Raw genomic sequence first — 23340 nt, 5'->3', positions numbered from 1 at the left:
CTCAACATTATCATCTCCATCATTATTATTAACATCATTATCATCATCATCATAACCGTCATCATCACCATCATCACCTTTACCATCATCATCATCATTAGAACCATCATCATCACCATCATAATGATCATTAGCACTCCATCATCATCACCATCATCATCATCATCACCATAATCATCATCATCACCATCATAATGATCATTAGCACTCCATCATTGTCATCACCATCGTCATCATGATCATGATCATCATCACCATCATAATTATCATTAGCACTCCATCATCATCATCACCATCGTCATCATGATCATCATCATTATTAGCACCATCATCATCATCACTAGAACCATCATCACCATCATCCATATCAAGCTCTGACCCTACCTCAAGGCGGTCATCTTTGAGTCTGTCTAGCACAATCTGACCGATGGTTTCTATATGTCTGGGTAGACTGTTGATAGTGAAGAGGTTGTAGAAGACCATCACCTGTAAGTACTCCAACATACTGCATTTGGCTCTCCAGGACTGGCCCTGACCAATCTTGAGAAATACAGACAAGTAAAAGGTAAAGTTCAAGGGAGAGTTTTGTAAAAACACTTGTCAGATGTTTTATCTGACAAAGTTTCTGACAGTTACCACAGTAACAGTCAGACTTAGCCAACCAAAATCACTAAAAACTACTAGATCTGACGATAAAAAGAAAGAAAGTGGTCTACTCTATACATGGACATATTCAGATTACACATACCCCCATGAGGAACCATAATATCCAATGGAAACAAAACAAAAAAGAAGAAAAAGAGTCTTTACAGACACATTGTCTTTTACGGATATATTATATATTAAGAAAAGATAAGAAAAACATTCTTTACAGACAGGTGGTCTTCATAGACAAGTGGTACCAACAGCAGGTTTGACTTTAAAAGTAAAATGACAAACATAAGTTAATCATATTTGTACCTGTTGTAAAGATGTGAGTATCAGGGGTATCGTCTCTGGTTGGAGTAATGTCTGGGCTAAACAAGCTAGGGTCATCACAGCTTCAAACCTCAGCTCTTCATCTGATTCACAGCTTTCAAGGGGTGCCAACTGAAATAAATAAACATTATAATAATGATTACACTTACTTACAGAGCACTTAACCCTTATTGTATCAGAAGTCTCTAAGCGATCTACAATAATGCAGCACAATTACCCTGGCTTTACCAAAGCAGCTACCGGTAATTCTGATACAATTAAATTCAAGATGAGATATGTATGTGGATATCTTCATATCAACTACCCCCCCCCCCCCCGAAATCAACCAAAAACTTGTTTGAAATACATTTGATAGTTATCAAGCATGTATTTTGGAACAAGTAATCCCAGGCAAAGACATGAAAATGGACCATTTTCCTTGATGTAAAAAATAATTAATTTTCCCCACCTCTCTCCATACACTGAAGACACTGAAGACACATAACATAGACATTAAGTGCACTGATCCCTACCACTGTTTTCTTTATGACAAACTCCATATACCGGGTATTACACACCCTGCATTCCAAGGAATAAATTCCTGCCAGGTACTCATTTACCTCATCTGGGTTGAGTGCAGCATCATGTGGATGCATTTCTGGTTGAAGGAAATCATGCGATGGGTGGGATTTGAATCCAAGACCATCTGTTTCAAAGATGGGAGTAAGATCAACTACACCATGACACTATGATCCCTCTCATCATTGACACATTGCACACCATCACAACATCACTATATATACTTAACTGATTTTCATCTTTTTTTTTCCAAATGTTAAAAACTGTGCAATTCATATTTTGAAAGATGTATTTATATCATAATTATCGAGTCCTTTTATCCATATTTTTGATAGTGTGTATCGATAAAACCAGAATAAAACAAATAAAAGAAAATTCAGAGGATTATGAGAGATGGTTGGCTTACCAGAGGAAGGTAATGAAAGATCTCTTGAGGTGCAGGAGATACAAGGTTTCCAAGGCTTCCGATAAGCCACTTCATCACTAGGAAAGAGGAATCAAATCAATAGCAAAGTCATTCTATTATTCAGGTTTTGAAAGAGTAGCCAAAAGATCTAGATCACGATCCCTAAGAGAAGGACCCAAGAGCCTAAAATTCTAATGTGAAATATGTTGTTTATTCAATGATAAATCCACAGGCAGGGAATCATACATCTCCATTAAGGTATCCTGCGTTAGGTCTTATCCACACATGAAATTAACCAAATGATGAACAGGTTTCTTTTGTGTCAGAGGAAATGTGTGCACAAGTCAACTCTGGAATTACAGTCAAAACCACGCCAAAGTTATCTTGTTCGTACAATATCTACCGACCCACTCTGACCTATGCATTTGTATACTAATTTAAGTCAACTTTCTCAAATTACACCCATTGAGAAGTCACAGAAATCAGGGAACACTCACCTGTTTTACATAACCTAATGACCTTCTTCCTCTCATCATCCTCAGCCTTTTGTTCATCTGAAACCTGGATAGCTCCCCAGACGTCAATGTTTGCCAGAGGAGCCATTTGAGGAAGGATGGACTTCAAGAACTCTTGACGATGTGGGGACTCCGTCTTGTTCTCTTGGGACCAGGCGTTGTCATACATGAAGATCATCACTAAGAAGCTGGTGATCAAATGGAAATGCTGACTGAATTATATAAAAGCATATTATAGATTGGTACCATGGTTCTTAACACGATGATACCAATGCATGACAATAAGTATCATCATTATCACCATCATCACCAAACAATCATCATCAACATAATCATGACCATCATTATCATCACTTCTTAGGAGCTGGAAGGTATGGGGAGCTTGAAAATAACAGCAATACCCTGGCCAAAGACAAACTTATTGACATGTAGCACACCTTAAGACAGCCTCAAATTCATACCCTCAGTGTACAAATTCATTCTGTACAAATAAGTATATGATCACAGATATATTTTTCAAAGACATCTTACCTGCCAATTTTATCCCTGACATTCTTGTAGCTGTGTGTGAGGTGCTGTCGTATGTAGCCTAGTAGTCTGTGATGAAGGCCCGGTACTCGCCACTCCTGCTGGAACAGACCACCTTGCAAGATGAACAGACGGCTGAGGGACACAAAAAAAGAAGAATTTATTAGCATCCACAATGCAGAAATTTGTTTTAAAGACAAAAAATATACATAAACTATATACACAAAAAGACACAGCCATAGGTAAAAAACACATCTAAAACAAATTATGGGTTGTGACAGCTTCAAATTACAAGTCAAGCATAATCCCCCAAGCACGCATAATGGGAATTGCAATCGAATGCAAATCAAGAACAAATTTTTGTTTACTCACAGGCATTGCACTTGATTATTTATGCTTGATTTGGAGTTGAATATAAGATTCTTGCAACGCCCTATGATATATACATGATTCAAGTTATTTCAATCATGTATTTGTTGTTACCTAGCATCAAGAAAAGACCCCCTCTCCTCGTCTTCACTGATTGGTTGTTGGGTTAGCCATTCACACAACCAATGTAGCTTCCTTGGATCTCTGCTCTCACATGACGTAGCCATGCACATCCCCCAGTCTATGATGGTCTCCGCAGTAACCAGGGATAGCGATGTCTTCATGGCAGGTAGCAATACTGTCTCCCAAAGGTTCTTGGTCTGCAACATGTCAGGATTAGATTAAATTATAAAGTCAAAGTAGATTCTAAGGACCTCTACTCTCACACAAATAAGCCATGCACATTCATCAATTTATGATGGTCTCCATTTTGGTCAGGGATGATTGTGGCATTTCACAAACCATGTCACATCTCCCCCAGTGCCCTAGCCTTAATGAGCAATGCAGCCAAAAAGACATGTTTAAAAAGAAATAGTTAAACAGGTTGAAGATATATTGGTAGTAATCGTACATGAAGTTAATCAATATTTCATTTGGCAAATAAAGTTATATACGAAACAAACCCCCCAAAAAATTGATGATGCATAATCTAAATTAACAACAGGAATGCCATGGACAGATAAGGTGAACTAACTGTAGCTGTAAGCCATATATTCGAATTTAAGTGGTTATAAGCACAGAAAGATATAAACAATATTGGATATAGTGTACCTTTTGGAAGCCCCAGTGCTTGCTGCCTCGTATAACACCAGCCACCATCTCCATCATACTGCGCTGGCTGCTCTCCTGTGAATCTTTGGATAACCTTTCTATATGGGGCTGGAAGACGGGTAGGAAAGTGTCCCCAAAGTCACGGAACAGTCCCTGAGATATGAAACCGTAATGAAAAGGCAAAGGATGATGCTGATGATGAACAGTATTTGTATTGCGCCATTTATTTGCGAAAAACAGTCAAAGGCTCTGGCTCCAAACAATATGCCGCACATAATATTTTATTGTATAACCCTCATAATCAGCGTCATCATCATTTAGATAATCATGTGCATGCATGATATGATCTAATTAACCCCCAATGTTGTTTTCTTCTTCTCTTCCTCCTTGTTCCCTTTCATTCTTTACTTTTCCCTCCATGTACACTTTTCTTATATTCCTTTTTCATGTCATACATACCTTCCTCTAATCATTTATCTTTTTTTTATGGCATGAACTGGTTAATTTGTACATTTGTGTAAATTTGTGTGTAATCCAGTCTCCTGGCTGTGAATGTGATGATGATTGTATAAACATATATTTTTACCATTCTGTTCATCAAGGAACACTAGTATTTCTAGTTTTTCCTAACATTTTTGCTTCAGAAGGATATATACATGTATTCATAAACAGGATCAGTGTTTCATAAAGCTGTTCACAAGTTAAGAGCGACATACATTAAGGACTGGTAATCCTTCCTTGTGGTAAATGGTATATCAAACTGGCAATGGTTTAGCGCGTAAGAAAGATTCACCAGTCATTCTTAAAGTCGCTCTTAACTTAAGAACAGCTTATGAAACAGCCCCCGGACCTTATTAATACTACAGTCACACCATCAAACTCCGGACCGTCAACAGGTATTACATTATTACCAATGACAGACCACTGATCAGTTAGGAGTTGGTTTTGTTGGTTTGCCTGTACCATGTCACTCACCTTGAAGAGCGTGTACTTCTTGTTATCAAACTTGTCCTTTCCTTTCTTGTCTTCTAATGACAGGAATCCGACTAGTTTATCTACAAACTCTGCATTGCTGAAGTGATCATAGATGATCTGTTCTGTCTCTGACAGCTCCTCTCTGCTACGGTCTAGCTTGGGTTGTTCATCATATGGGGCATAAATCTTCATGTTCCTGGAAGCAAATGCATTGTTTGAAATTTGCTGAATAATCTTATCTCAATATCTTAAAATCCATATTTAATTGTTCGAAATAGACACCAGAAATGAAATACTCTGATAATTTGTTTTGCCCAATTGATCGTGGGCCTGGCAGCCGCTGTGCAGCGCCAGATCAACGAGGCTCTATCCCTTTAATTGTTGAACGCCAAACAGGGTAGCAGCAACTCCCATCTTTTAATGTCTTTTGGTCTGACGCGGCCGGGATTTGAACCCCCGACCTCCCGGTTGTGAGACGGACGCTCTACTAACTGAGCCAACACACCGGTCATAAGTCACATAGTAAAAATTAAGTACTATTCAACGGACATCAGTTGATTTGTTTCAATGAGGAGAACCCAATTCCTAATTGAACCTAATACTGACCATAAGTTAAAACCATATAACTCATAAATTTGAAGCAACCTAAATTCAATCAAAGACTATTCACTTATACCCTTTGCATACTAAGTTAATTCTCTTTCACACTGATACTGGGTCATCATCATCATCGTCATCATCAACATCATCATCCTTATTACCATCATCGTTATCATTATTATTTGCATGTACCATCCATTGTTTAGGGCTAAGAACTTACTTGGGCCAGGTATAGTAGCCCCAGTGTGTCTTCTCCACAAAGACAGACTGGTCCCACTCCTCTTGGGTGGTGGGTAACCTGTCACACTGGTACTGGGTCCACTTGTTGTCCACCCTCTCCCCGGGGTTGGGCAGGGCATCGTCGGGAGGGGCGGGGCACCCAGCAGTGGCATACGGGTCTAGGGGCACCATCTTGTGGGGTCGCTTCAGTTGCTTCATTATTGCACCCATGGCTGAAATGGCAAGCTGGGGGGAAAACATTTCCATACAGTGATATTAAAATTATTTCCTAAGTATATGTGGGAATTCTATTGTAAAAAGAAGCTGCTGAAAACTGCTTATCTAATAAAAGAGAGCCAATGGAGTTAATTAGAAAGTCAAAAAGGGGGGCCTAAGCTTTCGATCCTAGCAGAATCTTCGTCAGAGGCAAAATGACAAACATATAAAGTGGAACAACCATAATATAGACCACAAACAAGCTACAGCAACACTAGAAACAAGGAGACAAAAGGGGCATTAGTGAGTAGAGAAGACCAATCAGGTTAGTGAAGGGGATGAAAGAAAAGGAGTAGGCAGACACAAAGGGAAGTTAGTGTAAGTAAGGCCAGTAAAAGACCTCAAGCCAAGAGGGATTAAGATAATGAGGCAGGCAACATCAAACAGGATCTGGAACAAAACAGTGATAGAGGGATGAATAACAAGAGAATTAGTGAGAGGTGGGTCAAACAGGTTACAAAGAAAGGCATAATAAACTGGTGCATAAGAGTGGGGGAAAAAAAGGAAAAGAATGGGGAACAACTGATAATGTGCAAAAGACATATAAGTATATATGATAAAGCATTAAACAAACTAAGAGAAGAAGGTAAGTGTAAATATGTATCTATAAGTGATATGTATACAAATATATCAAAAAAAGAAATGTATATGAAAAAGTATAAATACACATATGGTGTAACTGATATTGTAATCCGCTAGGTGTGACGGGAAAAAAACATAAGACTATAAAGTAGGGGAAAAAAAAAAAAAAAAAAACCTGTATATGTGAAAAAGAGGAAGCAAATTGCCTAAAAAGGTAAAAGCAAATATAGAGACGGGGTGTATTATGAAGAAACCATAGTATACATGTAAATAAGCAAATGTGGTAAATCTAAAAGAGGTGAGTGGAGAAAAAAAAAATATATATATAATAATTATTATATCGCCTGAATAAGGAAGGAAAAATTGGAGCTGAGCTTGTATGAGATATGGGAGGAAAGTAGAGGAAGAAACTAAAATGTAACTATTCAAAAGAGCTGAGGGGAAAAATTATATGTATATATAAATTGAAAGTATATATGTATATATATGTATATATAAATTGAAAGTGGATAGGAAAGAATAATCAGTCGTTCCCCTCTTGGATGTTCAGGCCATGAGGTTGGGTGGTGTGAAGTCGTCTCATCCAGAGCTTCTCTCTGCTAGTACGGACTGAGTCAGGACAGGTACCTAAAGATTCGATGCCCTGTAGCATCATGTCAGTGATGGAGAGGTTGGGGAAGGTTAAAATGGCGGCCAACTGGAGTGTCCAGCTTTGCTGTGTTGACGGTGGATCTGTGCCCGTAGAATCGTTTCTTGAGTGTGGTCTTGGTTTCCCCTATGTATTGTACCCTACAAACTCTGCAAGTGATGAGATATACAACATTAGTGGTAGTGCATGTGATGTTGCCCTTGATTTGGTGAGACAGGCTGGTAGAGTTGCTGGTGAAAGTGTCGCCCTCGTGAAGGTGTATTTCACATATGATGCACCTGTTGCTGGTGCATTTGAAGGTGCCATGCTGTATGGGAGAAGAATGGTTAGTGAGGGAGGGCACTTCAGCACGAACAATGAGGTCCCTGAGATTCGGTGGGCGTCGGTATGCTAGAAGGGGTGTATCGGGAACAGCCTGTTGGAGACGATCAGAAGTGTGTAAAATGTGGTGGTTATCACACAGGATTTTGCAGAGAGGGGGTAGATTGGGATGGAAGGTGGTCACAAGCGGTATTCTGTCGGTAGTCTCCTTGTCACTTTTTGGTTTGAGAACTTCAGATCTGGGGAGAGAACGAACTTTGTTAATTGCCAGTTGGACTACCCTGGCCCCGTGGCCCCTGGCACAGAGATGTTTCTGCAAATTCCTGGCAAGGAAGGAAAAATCAGGGTCCTCGGAGCAGATACGGCGAAGTCTGAGGGCTTGACTGTAAGCGATGCCGTTTTTGCAGTGACGGGGGTGGCAGCTGGATGAGTGGAGGTACTGGTGGGTATCTGTGGGTTTAGAGTATAGGGTAGTGGTGATACCGTTATACTTTTTCTGGACTGTGACATCAAGGAAGTGGGTTTCCTGTTGGGAGAAATCAGAAGTGAACTTGATGGTCCTGTGGAAGGAATTGATGTGGTCAATGAATGTATGGAGGCTATCTTCATCCCTGGTCCAGATGAAGAAAATGTCGTCTATGTAACACCACCAAATCCATGGGCGACGGGGCTGAATCTAACATCTGCTGTCTATTGTATACATAATATATATATATTATTTTTTTTCCATTATATTCTGGCTCACAGGGGCATAATTAAAAATAATGGAAATCAACCTTTATCCCCTTTCGTTTTCCTGAGAAATCGATCACAGTGTAGCTCCAAATCCAATCACGGAATAAGCTTTCGAAATAACAGATAAGTAAGAACTAATACCAATGGGCTGAATCATGGACTTAATAAATGGAAATAAATCTATTCATAGACAACAGAGTATGTTTTTAAATTAGTATGCATGAAAACCAGAGTAGCTTCAAATCCAATCATATGAGTGGTTACCTTTCGTAAGTGAAGAGTGTCATGTACTAAGAGGGATGTGAATAGTCTCACTGCAGGAACAGGGGGCGGGGTGTCTTCCCTAAGATGTAGACGAAGGAGGGTTGCTGCCATCTGAGCAAACTTCCATCGCCTGGGTTACACAAAAAATAATGATACAATTAATTACTAGCAATAGAGTTCTGGGTAGGGTGAAATTGAATTCGTAAACTTTCACACATTTTCTATGTTACTCAGTATCAAACAGAACATAGTTGAGCACTCAAAATGTGTAAATTAAAAAAATCAGAAATGATGAACATAATAAATAATGGCAATGAAATTTCCAAGCTCTTGTTTGAAAATGGTAGTATACTCACAATTGGCCTTGTTCTATAAGATCCACCAGCTCTGCTACTAGCTCATTGTACAATCTGTTAAAATGACATACAACATGGAAGTTATCAATTTGATAACTATTGAATTTAAAGAAAGCCCCCCCATTAAAAAAAAACAAAAAAAAAAACATCTAATATCTAATCTAACTCCTGTAACTGCCTTGTGTGAGGAACATATGAAAATAACATTTTTTCTCAGTCTTATATAGTTAAATCAGCAAGATTTGCAACCAACTTCCAAACTGTTAGGGAAATCCAACAATTTTTCACTAACAGTAATTTTCAAACAATTCTAAGTAATTCTTTAAAGTTTGAATCTTTTAATATAGAGACCACTTTAAAGCCACTCCCGCTTACCTCATATTGCTTTGGTTGTGTTCATTTAACCTCTGTATTGATGAAGAGTCTTGATCGGTTGTTATGCCGATGTTCAACCCCTCCACGAGATCCTTAGCCTTACTCCTAGCACCATCTGAAACCTAAGGGATACATAAGAATTAAACACTGAAATATCAATTGCGTCATTGTGCGCTTTTGATAAAGTTAAGCCTGGCTTATTTTATTGTGATATGTTTGTCTAAACTCAATAATCACAAATTACTTTAATTCCACAATTCTTCTTCTGTATTCATATAATTTGTATAATACATTTTTCATAACAAACATAATACATTGATTATTTTCTTGGCATGAATATTAGATAGAGTGGACTAAAAAAAAAAAATTAATAATGTAAAAAGAAAATCTTCCCATGGAATGAGAATAAAAAAAGAAATTACGAGTATGAACTCTACATTCAAGGCATTATGAAGATATATTAAGTTCCAAATCAATATTCATTTTGCTATCTATACCACCTATACATATGTAGATGACATAATTAATGAGTAATTTTGTAAAGTATATACCAACCTTGACAATGATGGCGGATGTGTCAAAGCCCTTATTGATCTTCATCATAAGCTGACCCAGAACCTTCATGATAGATGGCTTCTCTGAGTGACCGGCGTTGACTATTCCTAACCATATATCTTTCATGAGTGGCCAGTATGGTAGGCACGCCCAAGAGTTGTTCATGCTGTACCCACTTAGAACATAGAGGGAGCCCTGTAGCAGGAGAGAAAAATTGTGATATTTTGTTCCTTTTTGTAATGTTAATTCACATTAAATTGGTGCACTCGACCCATACTATTCTCCTCTTTACCAGACTGAATACTCGAAGAGGCCTTTTATCCATTCTGCAATCTGCATCAGATTTACATGATCTTTTTGTTAGTCAGTATACATGTTATGCATGATAATCTAGTTAAGTCGAATCAGGAAAATCAAACTAATCATTTCTTAAATAACACTGGAATGAAGAGGAATTAGAGGACTTTACCTTGAACTGGTGATGTGGGATATCTTGATCTGGTTTGAGGTTGACTAGAACCTTGGGAATGATTAGCTTCACAGACGAGACAAAGTGATCCATCATCTTGAACAACATGACCTGGGCCTTCTTCCTCACCTGATTATAATTCAAACATTATTATTATTAAACATAATTACTGTCATTTTTCAAGCAATGATTTCATGATAAAATTTTTAAAATCAAACTTAACTATCATTCTATTATCATAGATCTAGATCATTTATATAAACCCAACTCTGCATGAAAGCTACGCTGAGATAACATCACACTGAAAATCACCAAATTAACACAGATATACACATGTTGGAAAGTGCATTATTATTGCTTGGAAAAAGACGACAGCTGACTGGAATACCATGCTTATTTTGTCAATTATTCTTGTCAATTGTACATTTCCTCCCATTTTATCACAATTTTTTTCTATCAGTACAAACAAACACTTTGATGGTAATTTTATTGGATTCAAACACATTCACAGATTTATCTTCTCATTAATCATGCCTAGATCATAAAATTCACATTACAAGTGTATTTTCTTACCTCACTGTACCTGCTTGTAGCAAGTGTGAAAAGGTCGCTGTGGATACGTTTATCAAGATCAGTGTAAACATGCTTGGCTTGTATCAGCATCCTCATCTCATGCTGGAGGTACACCCGATCTATCAACAAGGCTCTTAGATGCCTCTTCTTCCCATGTAACTATGATGGACAAACAATTCAGAGAGACCATCATTAATCATCATCTCTGTGTAAGAATTCAATCACCACAATGCCAGTATATGCTGAATTTGGAATCTCTTTAAGCATTTATCTACATTTGCCACTCTCCACTCAGGTGAAATCAATGGGTACCCAGTAGGAAAGAATTCCTTGAATGCTAGCATCTGATCAGGGTGACAACTGTACACCTTTATTCATCCTTAGGCTGTGGCACATATAAATCTTAATGAAGTTTAAACTGATTTTTAATTAAATTACATTGAACTGAACAAAAGGGAAAATTAGAATTAAATATGATGTCAGGATACTGCAAACAATTTATTTGGAATATTACCATAAATTAATGCTTCTTACCAAATTTAGAAATTAGAAACAGTGGAAAAATGGTAGCAAGAGCCAACACCAAGAGCTTGTTTCTTTAAAACTGTCATCAGTTCATTCTCATGGACATATATCTATTCTATATCATGCATGGGATCTCTATGAAGCAATAGGTCCAAGCATAACCCCATAACCCCTAACCCAAAGTAGTAGTGTATCAAGCATTTCTCTCTGTAAACAGACTTACCCTATCTTCCATGGCTTTCTTGATGATGAGGAAACCTTTCCATCGACTCTCAAAGTCCTTCTTGTCTGCACCCATGTACCACATCAAAGCATTGTTCATCTACACAGAGGAAAAATAAATGGATATTATAATATTAAAATCTTAGTCATCACTTATATGATGATATTGGGTCAGACATTTGTATGGCATCATATATGTATATATACAGTATTCAAAGATGTGGACTCATCAGGCAGTATGCCTCTGTGGAAGTTCAGTATGGATTTATTTTTGTGATAAGACAGGCTCAATACAAGGCATTTATAATTTATATCTGAAAATAATGGCCAGAAATTTAATACAGGCCCAGTCTACTTCAAGAAATGACACATGAAACAGCTCTGGAATTAATGTGACAATAGCAGCAACACATTACTGGAAAGCTAATATTAACACAGAAAAAAAATGCTAGAAAATTTATTTTTAGAATCAATGGAACATGTTATGAAAAATGAGTATACCACCTATATGTTTATCACAAATATTATACATCATAAGAAAGTCCATAATAAATTCTGAATCTTTGTTAAAACATTAAAGGTGAGAAATTAAAACCTTCTACATGTACATGCAAGTGTGTCTGTTGACACAGAACAAAAGATTAAGCTTTTTCTTAAAAATAATGAGATGCACAGCATATTTACAAGTAAAAGTAAAAATAAGAAAGAAAGAAAATATATCAGTTGCTTACATTGATGATGAGTATGATTGACTTGGTGTCATCTTCTCCTGTTGCTAGGAGATGATTGAGAAGGTCATGCATCACCTGTGCCAGTTCTTCCCTGATACCTGCAAACATCTTCTGTTTGTCTGTTGATCCTAGAGTCCTTTCCTGGATGTGCATGTCAACCTGACTCTTACACCTGATAAGAAGTCAATAAGAGTTGAAAGAAGTATTCATAAAATGTATAAGGTAGGTCAATCTGAATTAAACCCCCTAAAGACTTGCCAAAATAGGCAATCGTAAAGGAATGCAGATTTCAAAACATTCATATGACATTTCTCGTTACCTCTACCAGAGACCAACGAGTGTGCCAAATTTCTTGGGCATTACTTGAAAAATGAGGAAGGAATTTGATCGGCAGGATTTTTAACTAATGCCTATTTCCAATTCAAACTTGTATGGCAGAGTTTAAGGAGTCTTCACAATCTTATAATTATAATATGTGACTTCAAATCAGGTAAACAGTTACAATTTTTACCATAGTTTCTGTTGAGGTACACACTTGTATCCTCTGGCAAAAAGTTTGTCATTTGCTACACTAAATCAAGGTGAGGTAAATGGGTACCTGGCAGAAATTCTTTCTTTTGAAAATGCTGAAGCACCTCATTGGTAGCAATACTGGTGTTATAACACAAAGCACTTAGAAACATTTATGTAAAGCCCTTTACAAATGTTGCATATTACTATTAATACTTTTATCGTTACTGAAGATATCTATACATTTATATCTCATCTGGCATGTCATTTATAGATCATATATAATCCTTGAACACACTCACAGCTCTGGAATATATGAACTCTTCCATTTTGGGAGAAGAGCTCCAGCCCCAGTCAATATGTTGTATAAGATGGTCAGGCTCTGTAGTAGTTTCTCTCTGAAATAATACAAAATGATGAATTGTTACAAAATCTCATAAATATCCCCATGCATATTGATATCAATATATTTGTGAGCCTGTGCTTTAGTTAATAGTGGTCCAGACTAGTAATTAGAGATTTTATTAGGGAGGGGTGTACTTTTTATAAATGCAACCATGGAGGTTCATGATTGGGAGGATCAAACTAAATGGAGGAAGAATATCATCATCATTAGCTTCATCATCAAAAGCACCAATATCATCACCATCCTCACTATCAACATCATCAACACCAACATCATTTCATCCTCATCCTCATCATCACCATCATCATCATTCTATACCTGCTTATAGACTCCCCCTTGATGTAGTTGTTGAGTTTCTCTATCTCTGGTTTGTAGTAAAAATCTAAGAGTTCTTTCACGCAGGCTACTCCATCATCCGAGGGTATATGCCACTTCACACCAAGGTTGTGAATGTCACCAGGTTTGGCCCAGTCCTATGACGGAAAATAGGTATCAACAATTATTTTCTTTGAGTGTTACGAATACTGAATCAATGATTATTAATACCACTGTAACAGACTGACAGTAATGGTTGTTGTTATTGTCACTCCGATTTCCAAACGATTGATTGTTGCTGTCATCCCATCAGCAGCATCACAATCACCATCATCACTTAAATCAACATCACCATCAACATCTACAACTTACATATTTTAATAAATTACTCAACATATGGGACAGTCGCTTGCACATGACATCACAAATTAAAAACTAAATTCTTTAATGAGTTTTCATCAACCTTCATCGATTTATCTGCTTTTATCAAAACCAACTTTTGTCAGGGTGAACTTTACTAAGGACGCAATACTTACCCTGATGGGCAAGTACTCTGTAAGAGGCCTGTCGAATCCCTCTGCTATACTACAGTACTCCCTGGGATACATGAGGCACATCGCCCGGAGCCAGTGCTTGAGTAGCTGGCAGGAGAGTTCGTAACCTTTCTTTGAGGCAACATGAATGGTAGCCTTCAAGACGTCATTCAAAGTATCCTTGTAGACAAGGACAGCCTCGCTAGGGACCCGTATAACCTACCAACAATAAAATGAAATAATATCAAATTATAGGTGACAATTTGAAGGAAAGACAGCCAGTATATGGGATATCACACAAAATGGTGTTCAAAGCAAAAGTTCTGTACATCCAATCAGAACTAAAGATCAGCCTGCCCTTGAGAACATTTGATGCCCCCCCCCCCCACAAAGTAACACATTTTATCTATATGTGTATTTGATGATTAAGCAAGTTAAAACTATCAAAAGGGAATGTTTAGCATCATACTTTTTCGCTGCGTGAATGTGGAGGTGTTTACTGTTCTTTCACTACCAGATTTGAGAATGCATTTACGTTTTCAGACCTCAGGTCAAAAATTCGTTTTTGTTTAAGTTCTGCTCTTCACATTTCTTTGCTCTGTAAAACTATATGATTCATCACCCCCTGAATAATATCACAGGAAGGCCGGGGGGTGGGGGGGGGGTAAAATCACCTCTGAGAGAACTTGTAGGTTGAAGAGAATTTCTTTATCTAACTCTTCTTCCAACTGCACCTCGTCTGATGTAAAGGCATCTAGTATCTTCTGACTACAGTGAGGCACAAACTTGGATAGAGTGTATGTGGGATTCACCTATGAAAATAAAGGACATCAATGCATTATAATGTAAACATCATTTGGTCAATTAAAGACAAAATCAGGCATGCTTTAATACAACCCTCTGATTCAGCACAAAATAACAACCATTCAATCATTCTGCCACATCATTGTATTTTCACATGGTCAAATATGTCAAAATGATTGTGCAATAATTGTGAAATATAGTGTATGTGAATTGATAGTTTTCACTCTAAAACCCCCTTATACTTCTCAGTGGTGGACTACATTCACACGTTACAAATCAACATCTAGTGCATCAATCCTCATTAAAAAGTCAATCAGTAAAGAAGGGAAAGCAACTAATCTTCTGATATCTACCTTACAGGAATGTGCATGGTTTCTAAAGTCAAAGAGTAAAACCTGAAACAACACAACTTAAAAAAAAATGATTTCTTGAACATACCTTGGCTGCTGCCCGGCACATGTTGGCAATAATTTTACCAGACACCTTAGTTTCAAGAATGGATGTTGAAACATAGCGAAATAGTCTATCAGCAGCTGCCTGTGAGATTTGAAAGAAAAGGAAAAAATTACATATTGAATACTTGGGGTTGATAATACTATTAATGTCATCACTAAAAAAAATCATCAATATAGACAACTATTCTTGGCATAACTAAACTGTATGATGGTTGGATCAGTTTCAACTCTTGCCTTTGATCATACACCAACTATGACATCACACTCGACCTTGTACCATAAACCATGACATTGTGTCTGACCATGTACATGTACCATAACACATGACATCGTTTTCTGATCTTGCACCATAACAATGTGTCTGACCCTGCACCATATAACATAACACTGAGTCTGACCTTGTACCATAATATTTTGTCCGACATTGTACCATGTACCAAGACATTCTACTCTAAAATATGACATTGAATCTGACCTTGTACCACAAACCATATACTATTACTATTCTATACTTTTCATTGTGTCTGACATAGCACTGTAACATTTTCTGTCAGACATGGTACCACAAACCGTGACATTGTGACTGACCTTGTATATCTGAGGTGAGCTCTGAGAACAGATGGTACTGAATGTTGATGACAATCCTACATCCACCATGGCTTCCTGGTGATTGACTTTCTCCTGATCATTGTCCTGGCTTCGGGTGTGTTCGATGGAACATGCCTCAATCAGATTGAAACATCTAAAATCAATGGAGGAAGATAAAAGGCTAATAGATGAAACTTTAGTGAATAAGTTGTTATGAGGGACAATATTTCTAATAAACTCTTAAAAAATAGTCAAAGCCAGTATCTTTCTTTCTTATTCTCTTTCACTCATTTTTAAAAATTCCTTATCTATTAAAAGCTTTTGGTCTAGATAATTCTAACTCCATTTATAGTAATCCTATGTTTCACTTTTCTTTTTTCCAGTTGTTTCCATCAATACTTTCCTTCTGCTATTTCAAATTTCCTCATTGCCTGTTGTGAGCCATTTTACGTTTTCTTTTCACACAATGAGTCTTATAACAATGCTTCAGGTATCGTGATATTTTCTTGCACACAGTTACACAATCTCACAAAACTATGAATAAAACACAATTTTGGAAAAGGAAGAGCATTCTAAACAGGCACAATACCTGTCCATGAAGAGAAGCACAAAATCTTCAAAGGTTGCTGTTGCTGAGCAGAGCTCCCTCTCTTGTTCCGTGATGTCATCTCTTACCAGGGGAGCTTCAGAACAATCTACTATTGGTACCATGACAGTGAAGGTTGAGATAGCTTGCAGAGTGACCTGAAGTTGAATCAAAGACAAAAACTTTAGATTTTTCATAGTGGACTGAGAACTTGGGAAGCATTTTACAATTTGTGGGTTTCATGATACATGCGCACAAGTTGTGCCTTGTTGTGACGTTAATCCCGATTGATTGGTTGACAACACGGTTCTCAACAGTAACAAAATGCATTAAACAGAGTATCTCTTTCAAAGTGATTACAAACCTCATTTAAACACTACAATATTTATGGCATGTCACTTATGGTTCTACTGATTAATCCTTATTCTTGATGCGCTTTTGATTCATCATTTACACATTTTTTTATTTATTCAATTTTCATTTGCAGTGCATGCTATAGATCTATAGGTAAAGTAACTGGCCAACCCATGAGGTCTATCATGGTAATGAACGTTTATGAAGCATGTATTATAAAATTGCATGAATTCCTTTTCACCATTGCAAGTACAAAATAAATTTTGATCACATGGTATATGCATGTTACTTTTGAATGAAGCTCTAATTGTTAATGTATGCAATCTGAAGTTGATCACTCTTTTCCTTCACAAATTTTATCAAATTACCCAATTAGAATTAAATGTGACTATCATGAAGCAGCAGTACCTACCATGCACTTAGCAAAGTCATTGGGGTCTATACCAGGTAGCATAGCATGGAGGAGAGGTAGTAGGTGGGTGGGGCCATCGGGAAGCCACTTGCCTCCCTTGAGCATGGTGCAAGATACCGTCACTAGACAGCTCACGGTGGCTATCAGCTGGTGGGGCTCTGTCAAGGTATCTAAGGCCTTGTAGGTCCTGGTATCAACAAGGGTAAAAGAAGATGGGGGTGAACAATTATGGTTGATCACACTTTACTTTTTCACATTTATTTTTTTCCGTCAGGTCAGTCTTCCCAACATAAATGTGTTTGGGCAGATTTCTGCCCAATCTCGGAATGACTTGCTACCGATAACATGTAGCTCGGTACTACCTGTCGCATGGGGGCTGAGGAGTGGCGACCCAGTCTTCAACTAGCCAAAGACAAGAACGGGAATCAAATATTGCTCTGTTAACAAAACTCTCCCTGTTTAGGGCATGCGTAGAAAATATCCTTTTGTATGGTTCAGAAACATGGACAATAAAGAAGTCCTTAAAAGATAGACTAGATGGCACATACACTCAACTTTTAAGGACGATACAAAATATTAGTTGGAGAGATCACAAAACAAAATATATAATTCATGGAGATCATTCAGAACGGTAATTAAACGTAGTATGAGATTTGCTGGTCACTGTTTCCCTAGTGAGAAGGAAGTTATTTCTGATGTTGTTTCGCCTCCCAAATAAAACAAGAGGACGGAAACCTTTCAACTTTGTTGATTACATATGTAGGGATACAAATAATTTGTTACATGATTTACCAACTCTCATGTCAGATCGTGAAGCCTGGCATACCACTGTTCATTCATTCTTGGATGCGTCCAATTTGTAGTGTAGTGTAGTGTAGGAGTAGAATATTTACATAAAGAGCGTCTCATAAAAAGAGGAAACTCATTTTCAGAAAAATAATATTTTGATTACAAATTTGACACTTAAACTCAGAAACCTAAAATGCATAAGGTGACGTTTCTCACTTTTCAAGCAGTGTTGGTATCACTAGCTCTGGTCTGAGTAATGCCAGGTTATGAAGTGTTGAAGCAGCATCCCTGTGGCCCATCTTACTGTACATGGCTAGGAATACTGGGGCTTTGATGCTCTCAACAAAAGCTGTGATGTCATCGTCCTTCAACTTGTAGTCATCAGGAATTGGGTGCTGCCAGGACGGTTTCTTATACCTCTCTCTGACAATAAAGAAATGAAAACACACATCACATTAATAAACAAAATAATGCACATATGCGTTAGTGGCGATATAATGATATAGCAAAGTTGTAGGTATTTACAACTCTGTAAATATCCTATCTAAGACTCCTACAATACCACTAATAGGTGCTCTGCCAAAGCCAGGTAATCATATTGTGGAGCTCTTTTAGAGACTTCTGATGAAGTGTTAAGCACTATTACCCTGTATAAGCAAGTATCATGATTAATTATTGTCACAAATAATCACTTTTATTTAGTTATTGAATGCGCGTATATATTGCCGAGTCCATTTTACGATTCCTGCTCCCATGAATCCATACTTTTCAGTTTGGTCAATTCTAACATCATTAGATGGTGGAAAGGGATGGCAGAAAAGTACAAAAAATTCATAACATCTAAAGCAACACTTTTTTTAAGGGTGGGGGAATAAGTAATGATATGAAAGAATATAAGTGTAGTTTTAATGTGCTCACCTGTGTAACCTCTTCACGAATTCACTGGCTAGCTGACCAAGCACCCTCTGTAGACTGAACTAATAGATCAATTAAATCAAACAAACAATTGTTATTATTCACTATTGGTTGGAATGTGCTCTCATGGAATGCAAGTTATTACAGCTAACTAGTTAAAAATGTTCCATTTAAATTGCGTCTGCTCAAAGTTGCAGTGGGACAATGTCCCCCAAAACACAGTCAACCTTTTGATTATCTCAATTTTCACTTCACAAACTATTTCAGCAATGATAATTTGATAGCGTTACACCTTTTTGTATTAAGTACAAAGCGTAGACATATCACTCCGGAAGGTCCCGCATACAGGAATTGAATGTACATACTTTATGGAATTCTGGCCGCGCAAACTCAAGTAAATTAAATTTTGAGGATGCTTACAGAGTATTTCCCAGTATTTGATGGATGGAAGTAGGAATCTGTTGCCACAAAGAACTTTTGCAGATGGCCCTGACAAGTCTTTGTGTGACCCTGTGAAAAGAAGCAAGAAGAGAACAAAGTAAAACAAAACTGTATAACCCAGCTTTTCAAAGGCACAGAAATCAAACACATAACCTTTTTTTTTATTCATTTGGTAAACTAAAGGTTAAAAGTTATGGCAGCAGTGGCGTTTTCTTAAACCTGATTGCTAAGATAGCATGAATTCTTGTAAGAAAGCAACCACAGGACTGCAGGCTCAAGGTCCTCTTTAAGAGACCTGGTAATAAAGACAAATGCCTTGCCAAGGGGCACTAGCTCACCAAGTGGGAATTGAACTTGGGTTACCGATTGTGGACCACTGGAATACCAACTGAGTTTTCATGCCATATCAACCCAAAAATAAAAAAGATGTAGAAAACTCTGTTACAAGAACTTTCAACTCATTGAAGAATCTTAATGAGATATATAGCAAGCAAAGTCACAGTACAGATAGTCTGGACAAGTGTGTTCTGATGAATAAAATTTTCTGTAGTCCAGAAAAATCTATAAATTGAAATATTGTAAAATGCATAAAACTTATCACTCATTCATTGATGGAATATGGCTCTCTTAAGGTAATTTGTCACATTACAATTGTCTACCTCACTCTTCAATACCAAATGAATCAATAAACAAAACAACTTTTTCTTACCAGCATTGACACAATCCATGTTGCTAGTGGACCGACGTCAAAGCCTTTCCCATTACGAGCAACCTGAAGCTTCTTAGAACCTACAGGTAGACTAAGGCCTCTCAAGAAACAGGTGAATATCTGGAAAAACAGAAAAAATTGAGAAAAAAAATTGAATTATCTCCCCTTCCTTCATTCCAACTGTTCCACATCCATCCTTTATATCAAGATTGCAAAAGGTTAAACCCCTTCAAATAAGAAATGAGGATAAGTTTGTCCTCAACAAAATCTGATACAATCTGATCACAAAACATGATAATTAGAGTTAGCACATTGATTGAGCATTCTGTGGAGTGGATATGAGCACCAAATAAATAGAATTATCAGTAGTATCACAAGGATTTCAAGTTCAATATAGCAATATTTACTTTCAGGGAGTGGAGAAAGGGCATACACTGTATGCGGGAAAGCCAGGATTCAAGGACCAGGATAATAACATTCTGTAAAGCGTATCAGAGACATTGCCCAGTGTATTAATACCATGGTCACATTTACTCTACGGCGGCCGTACGGCGAGTCGAAAACAGCCGTTTTATTCATTTTTATACAAACCACCTCTATGTCGCTCGTACATAAAATGTGTAAACGGCTGTTTTCGACTCGCCGTACGGCCGCCGTAGAGCAAATGTGACCAAGGTATAAGGGATAGATAAAAGTGAAATATCATTAACAAATATTGTCAATATAGATTTAGATCCACTCACCTTTGGTATGTGTGGATCCCAATCAATGTATCCTATATTCTCTGATGCTAATCTAGAAAATAAGTCTACTAGGGCCTGTAGAAAGAAAGGGAAACAATGATCATTATTTGAAGTATTCATTAGTACATAACTATAGATTAGACTAGTTTGATGAGCATAGTATCAGGAAAAAGTATGGGGTGGGGTCTGATATTATGGACACGAAACCCTAATTAAAATTTTGAAGAAAATTCCAGTTTTATGCTTATTTCATGTTTCTCTTTCTGTATTCATTCAAGTGAACGTGTAAGGGCAGACTTGACCTTAAATCACAGATTCCAACTATGTAGTTACTAAACATCAAATGATTATGGGTCTATATCAATAAAGGCATCACATACTGCAATGGAATTTAATAATACTTACTGATTCTATGTGAGGAGAGTTCTGAGAATTGTTCCATATACTAATCATTTCATCCAACCACAACCTGTAAGACAAAACAAAAGGCATTATTATCTATATCAACTTCATGTAAAGTGGATATATACAAATGTGATGGTTCTTCTCTTCTTTCAAAAATATATACTAAACTTGTTACTAAGTTGCATTCATATAAACATTGCTTTTCTTGATGTCTCAATATCTGTTGCAAATTCTTCATGAATAATGCTTGATATGCTTGATTAATGATTTGTATGCCTGCCATAACAATTTAGCAAATGGGATAATCTTTCCATTAAAACTTCAACCTTCCAAATGTATTGAGACAAGAACTGGATATTATTTTTATCATTGTTGTTATTGAAATTATAAAAAGTTTTGTCCCACCAACTGTATTATACCGGGAGTTAAAAACTTTACTTCCAATCAAGATGGAACCATTCATTTAGATAAACCATAACCCTAGGTGATTGGTGCTTTCAAGTTAGGTGATTTCAACTTAAGCTGGCATTAATGTTAATTACGGGTATGAACAGCACCGGCTAAATCACCTAACTTGAAATGAAACTGGTGCTTGAATTGAAATCACTACAAGTGGTATCATTTCAAATAAAAACACCAACATTTGGGGTATAGCTACAATAGTCAGCATGATGGTCAATGCTATCAATACTAATACACTAACACTAACATAACATTTTCAAGTAACACCCAATGCACTCACTTGAACCCATGCTCATGTTGTTCTGGTGGAAGCAATGTCGGGAGGAAGCACTCCATGTACTGGATACCTTTAGCCATGGTCTCGTCAAATGGGCACAAGAGAGGGCGCCATTCTTCAAGCATTTCTCTAGTACTGTCAACTGAGAAATATCTGTGAATGTGATAAGAGTAGCAATACACACATTTTATTTGGTTATTTACTTTATTCATCCATGATGCATGCATCTCAGACTTGGATTTCACAATATGCCTGCCAATAGATACATGCAATCAATGTGTTTCTTTCACCATTTCATATCGTCTGTGAGTGTCAATATCATACTTTGCCTCCATTCCTTAAATTCTAGCATGGATCACAAGTAATAAAGGTTTTCACAAGCTGTATATAGAAATGACCCTATTGTGATTTGTATAAAAGGACACTATTTCAAAACCATAATCATGGCTACATCCCCAAGCCAACACCTAAACACATCTTCATCATTCATGATGTTTAAGTGTCACTATAATCCATACACTTGGATATCAAAGCTTAGTAAATGAGGCAATATAAAACCCACTTACGGTCTAGACATACGTATGAGAGACTTCAGACGATTTTCCAGTGTGCTGAAAATAGAAAGGAGAAATTAATTAAAACATCAAGAAAGGATTACATACTCATATTAACTAAAATATATGACAGATATCAATTACCAGTTTTATTTTAGTTTCATTTTATGGTGTGTCTGTGGAGCAGAATTGTTTGGAAATATGTTGTTTAATGTTTATACATCACAGCATAGCAGAAGATATGTATTATGTGAAGCTGTCAAAGGTAAACAAAAAATGTTGGGTGGTGTACTGATAAAATTGTGTGAAATTCAAGTGATGGAATGATCCACATATTGCCTAGCCCTGTCTTCTGAACTATCGCATAAACAAAGTGACTTTCATAGCAATTCAATGTTTTGATTTCATTGTGGAAAATTGACGAATGGTAAAAATGTGTGCAAGTACATACATCTCATCAGACAGGTGAAAATCATGGTAACTGAATTTTGATAGTAATGTAAACTCTGTGGTTAATTTGAAAAGGACTT

The 23340-nt window shown here is 37.1% G+C and overlaps 1 protein-coding gene across 1 annotated transcript in view; it reads right to left on the bottom strand.

Moving 5' to 3' along the window:
* The window catches only part of LOC129264520 (proteasome activator complex subunit 4-like), a 34433-nt gene that overhangs the window by 5838 nt on the left and 5255 nt on the right, over positions 1-23340 (bottom strand). The window contains exons 4-36 of the mRNA XM_064102549.1: positions 22823-22867; positions 22260-22409; positions 21518-21581; positions 21113-21187; positions 20370-20489; positions 19640-19729; positions 19223-19281; positions 18521-18727; positions 17516-17702; positions 16753-16907; positions 16164-16317; positions 15559-15657; positions 14991-15128; positions 14320-14535; positions 13787-13941; positions 13365-13460; positions 12553-12724; positions 11823-11921; positions 11075-11233; positions 10502-10630; positions 10033-10227; positions 9478-9599; positions 9103-9156; positions 8747-8876; positions 5921-6165; positions 5101-5296; positions 4126-4278; positions 3469-3674; positions 2989-3120; positions 2440-2645; positions 1943-2019; positions 961-1089; positions 385-540 (exon numbers count right to left, since the gene is read on the bottom strand). Coding sequence (XP_063958619.1) covers positions 385-540; positions 961-1089; positions 1943-2019; positions 2440-2645; positions 2989-3120; positions 3469-3674; positions 4126-4278; positions 5101-5296; positions 5921-6165; positions 8747-8876; positions 9103-9156; positions 9478-9599; positions 10033-10227; positions 10502-10630; positions 11075-11233; positions 11823-11921; positions 12553-12724; positions 13365-13460; positions 13787-13941; positions 14320-14535; positions 14991-15128; positions 15559-15657; positions 16164-16317; positions 16753-16907; positions 17516-17702; positions 18521-18727; positions 19223-19281; positions 19640-19729; positions 20370-20489; positions 21113-21187; positions 21518-21581; positions 22260-22409; positions 22823-22867 — 4570 coding nt within the window. The remainder of the gene's footprint in view (positions 1-384; positions 541-960; positions 1090-1942; positions 2020-2439; positions 2646-2988; positions 3121-3468; positions 3675-4125; positions 4279-5100; positions 5297-5920; positions 6166-8746; positions 8877-9102; positions 9157-9477; positions 9600-10032; positions 10228-10501; positions 10631-11074; positions 11234-11822; positions 11922-12552; positions 12725-13364; positions 13461-13786; positions 13942-14319; positions 14536-14990; positions 15129-15558; positions 15658-16163; positions 16318-16752; positions 16908-17515; positions 17703-18520; positions 18728-19222; positions 19282-19639; positions 19730-20369; positions 20490-21112; positions 21188-21517; positions 21582-22259; positions 22410-22822; positions 22868-23340) is intronic.

Source organism: Lytechinus pictus, chromosome 7, assembly GCF_037042905.1.
Source record: "Lytechinus pictus isolate F3 Inbred chromosome 7, Lp3.0, whole genome shotgun sequence".
NCBI lineage: Eukaryota > Metazoa > Echinodermata > Echinoidea > Temnopleuroida > Toxopneustidae > Lytechinus > Lytechinus pictus.
The sequence above is the reverse complement of the archived record's forward strand: the minus strand, read 5'-3'. Positions and strand labels throughout refer to the sequence as shown.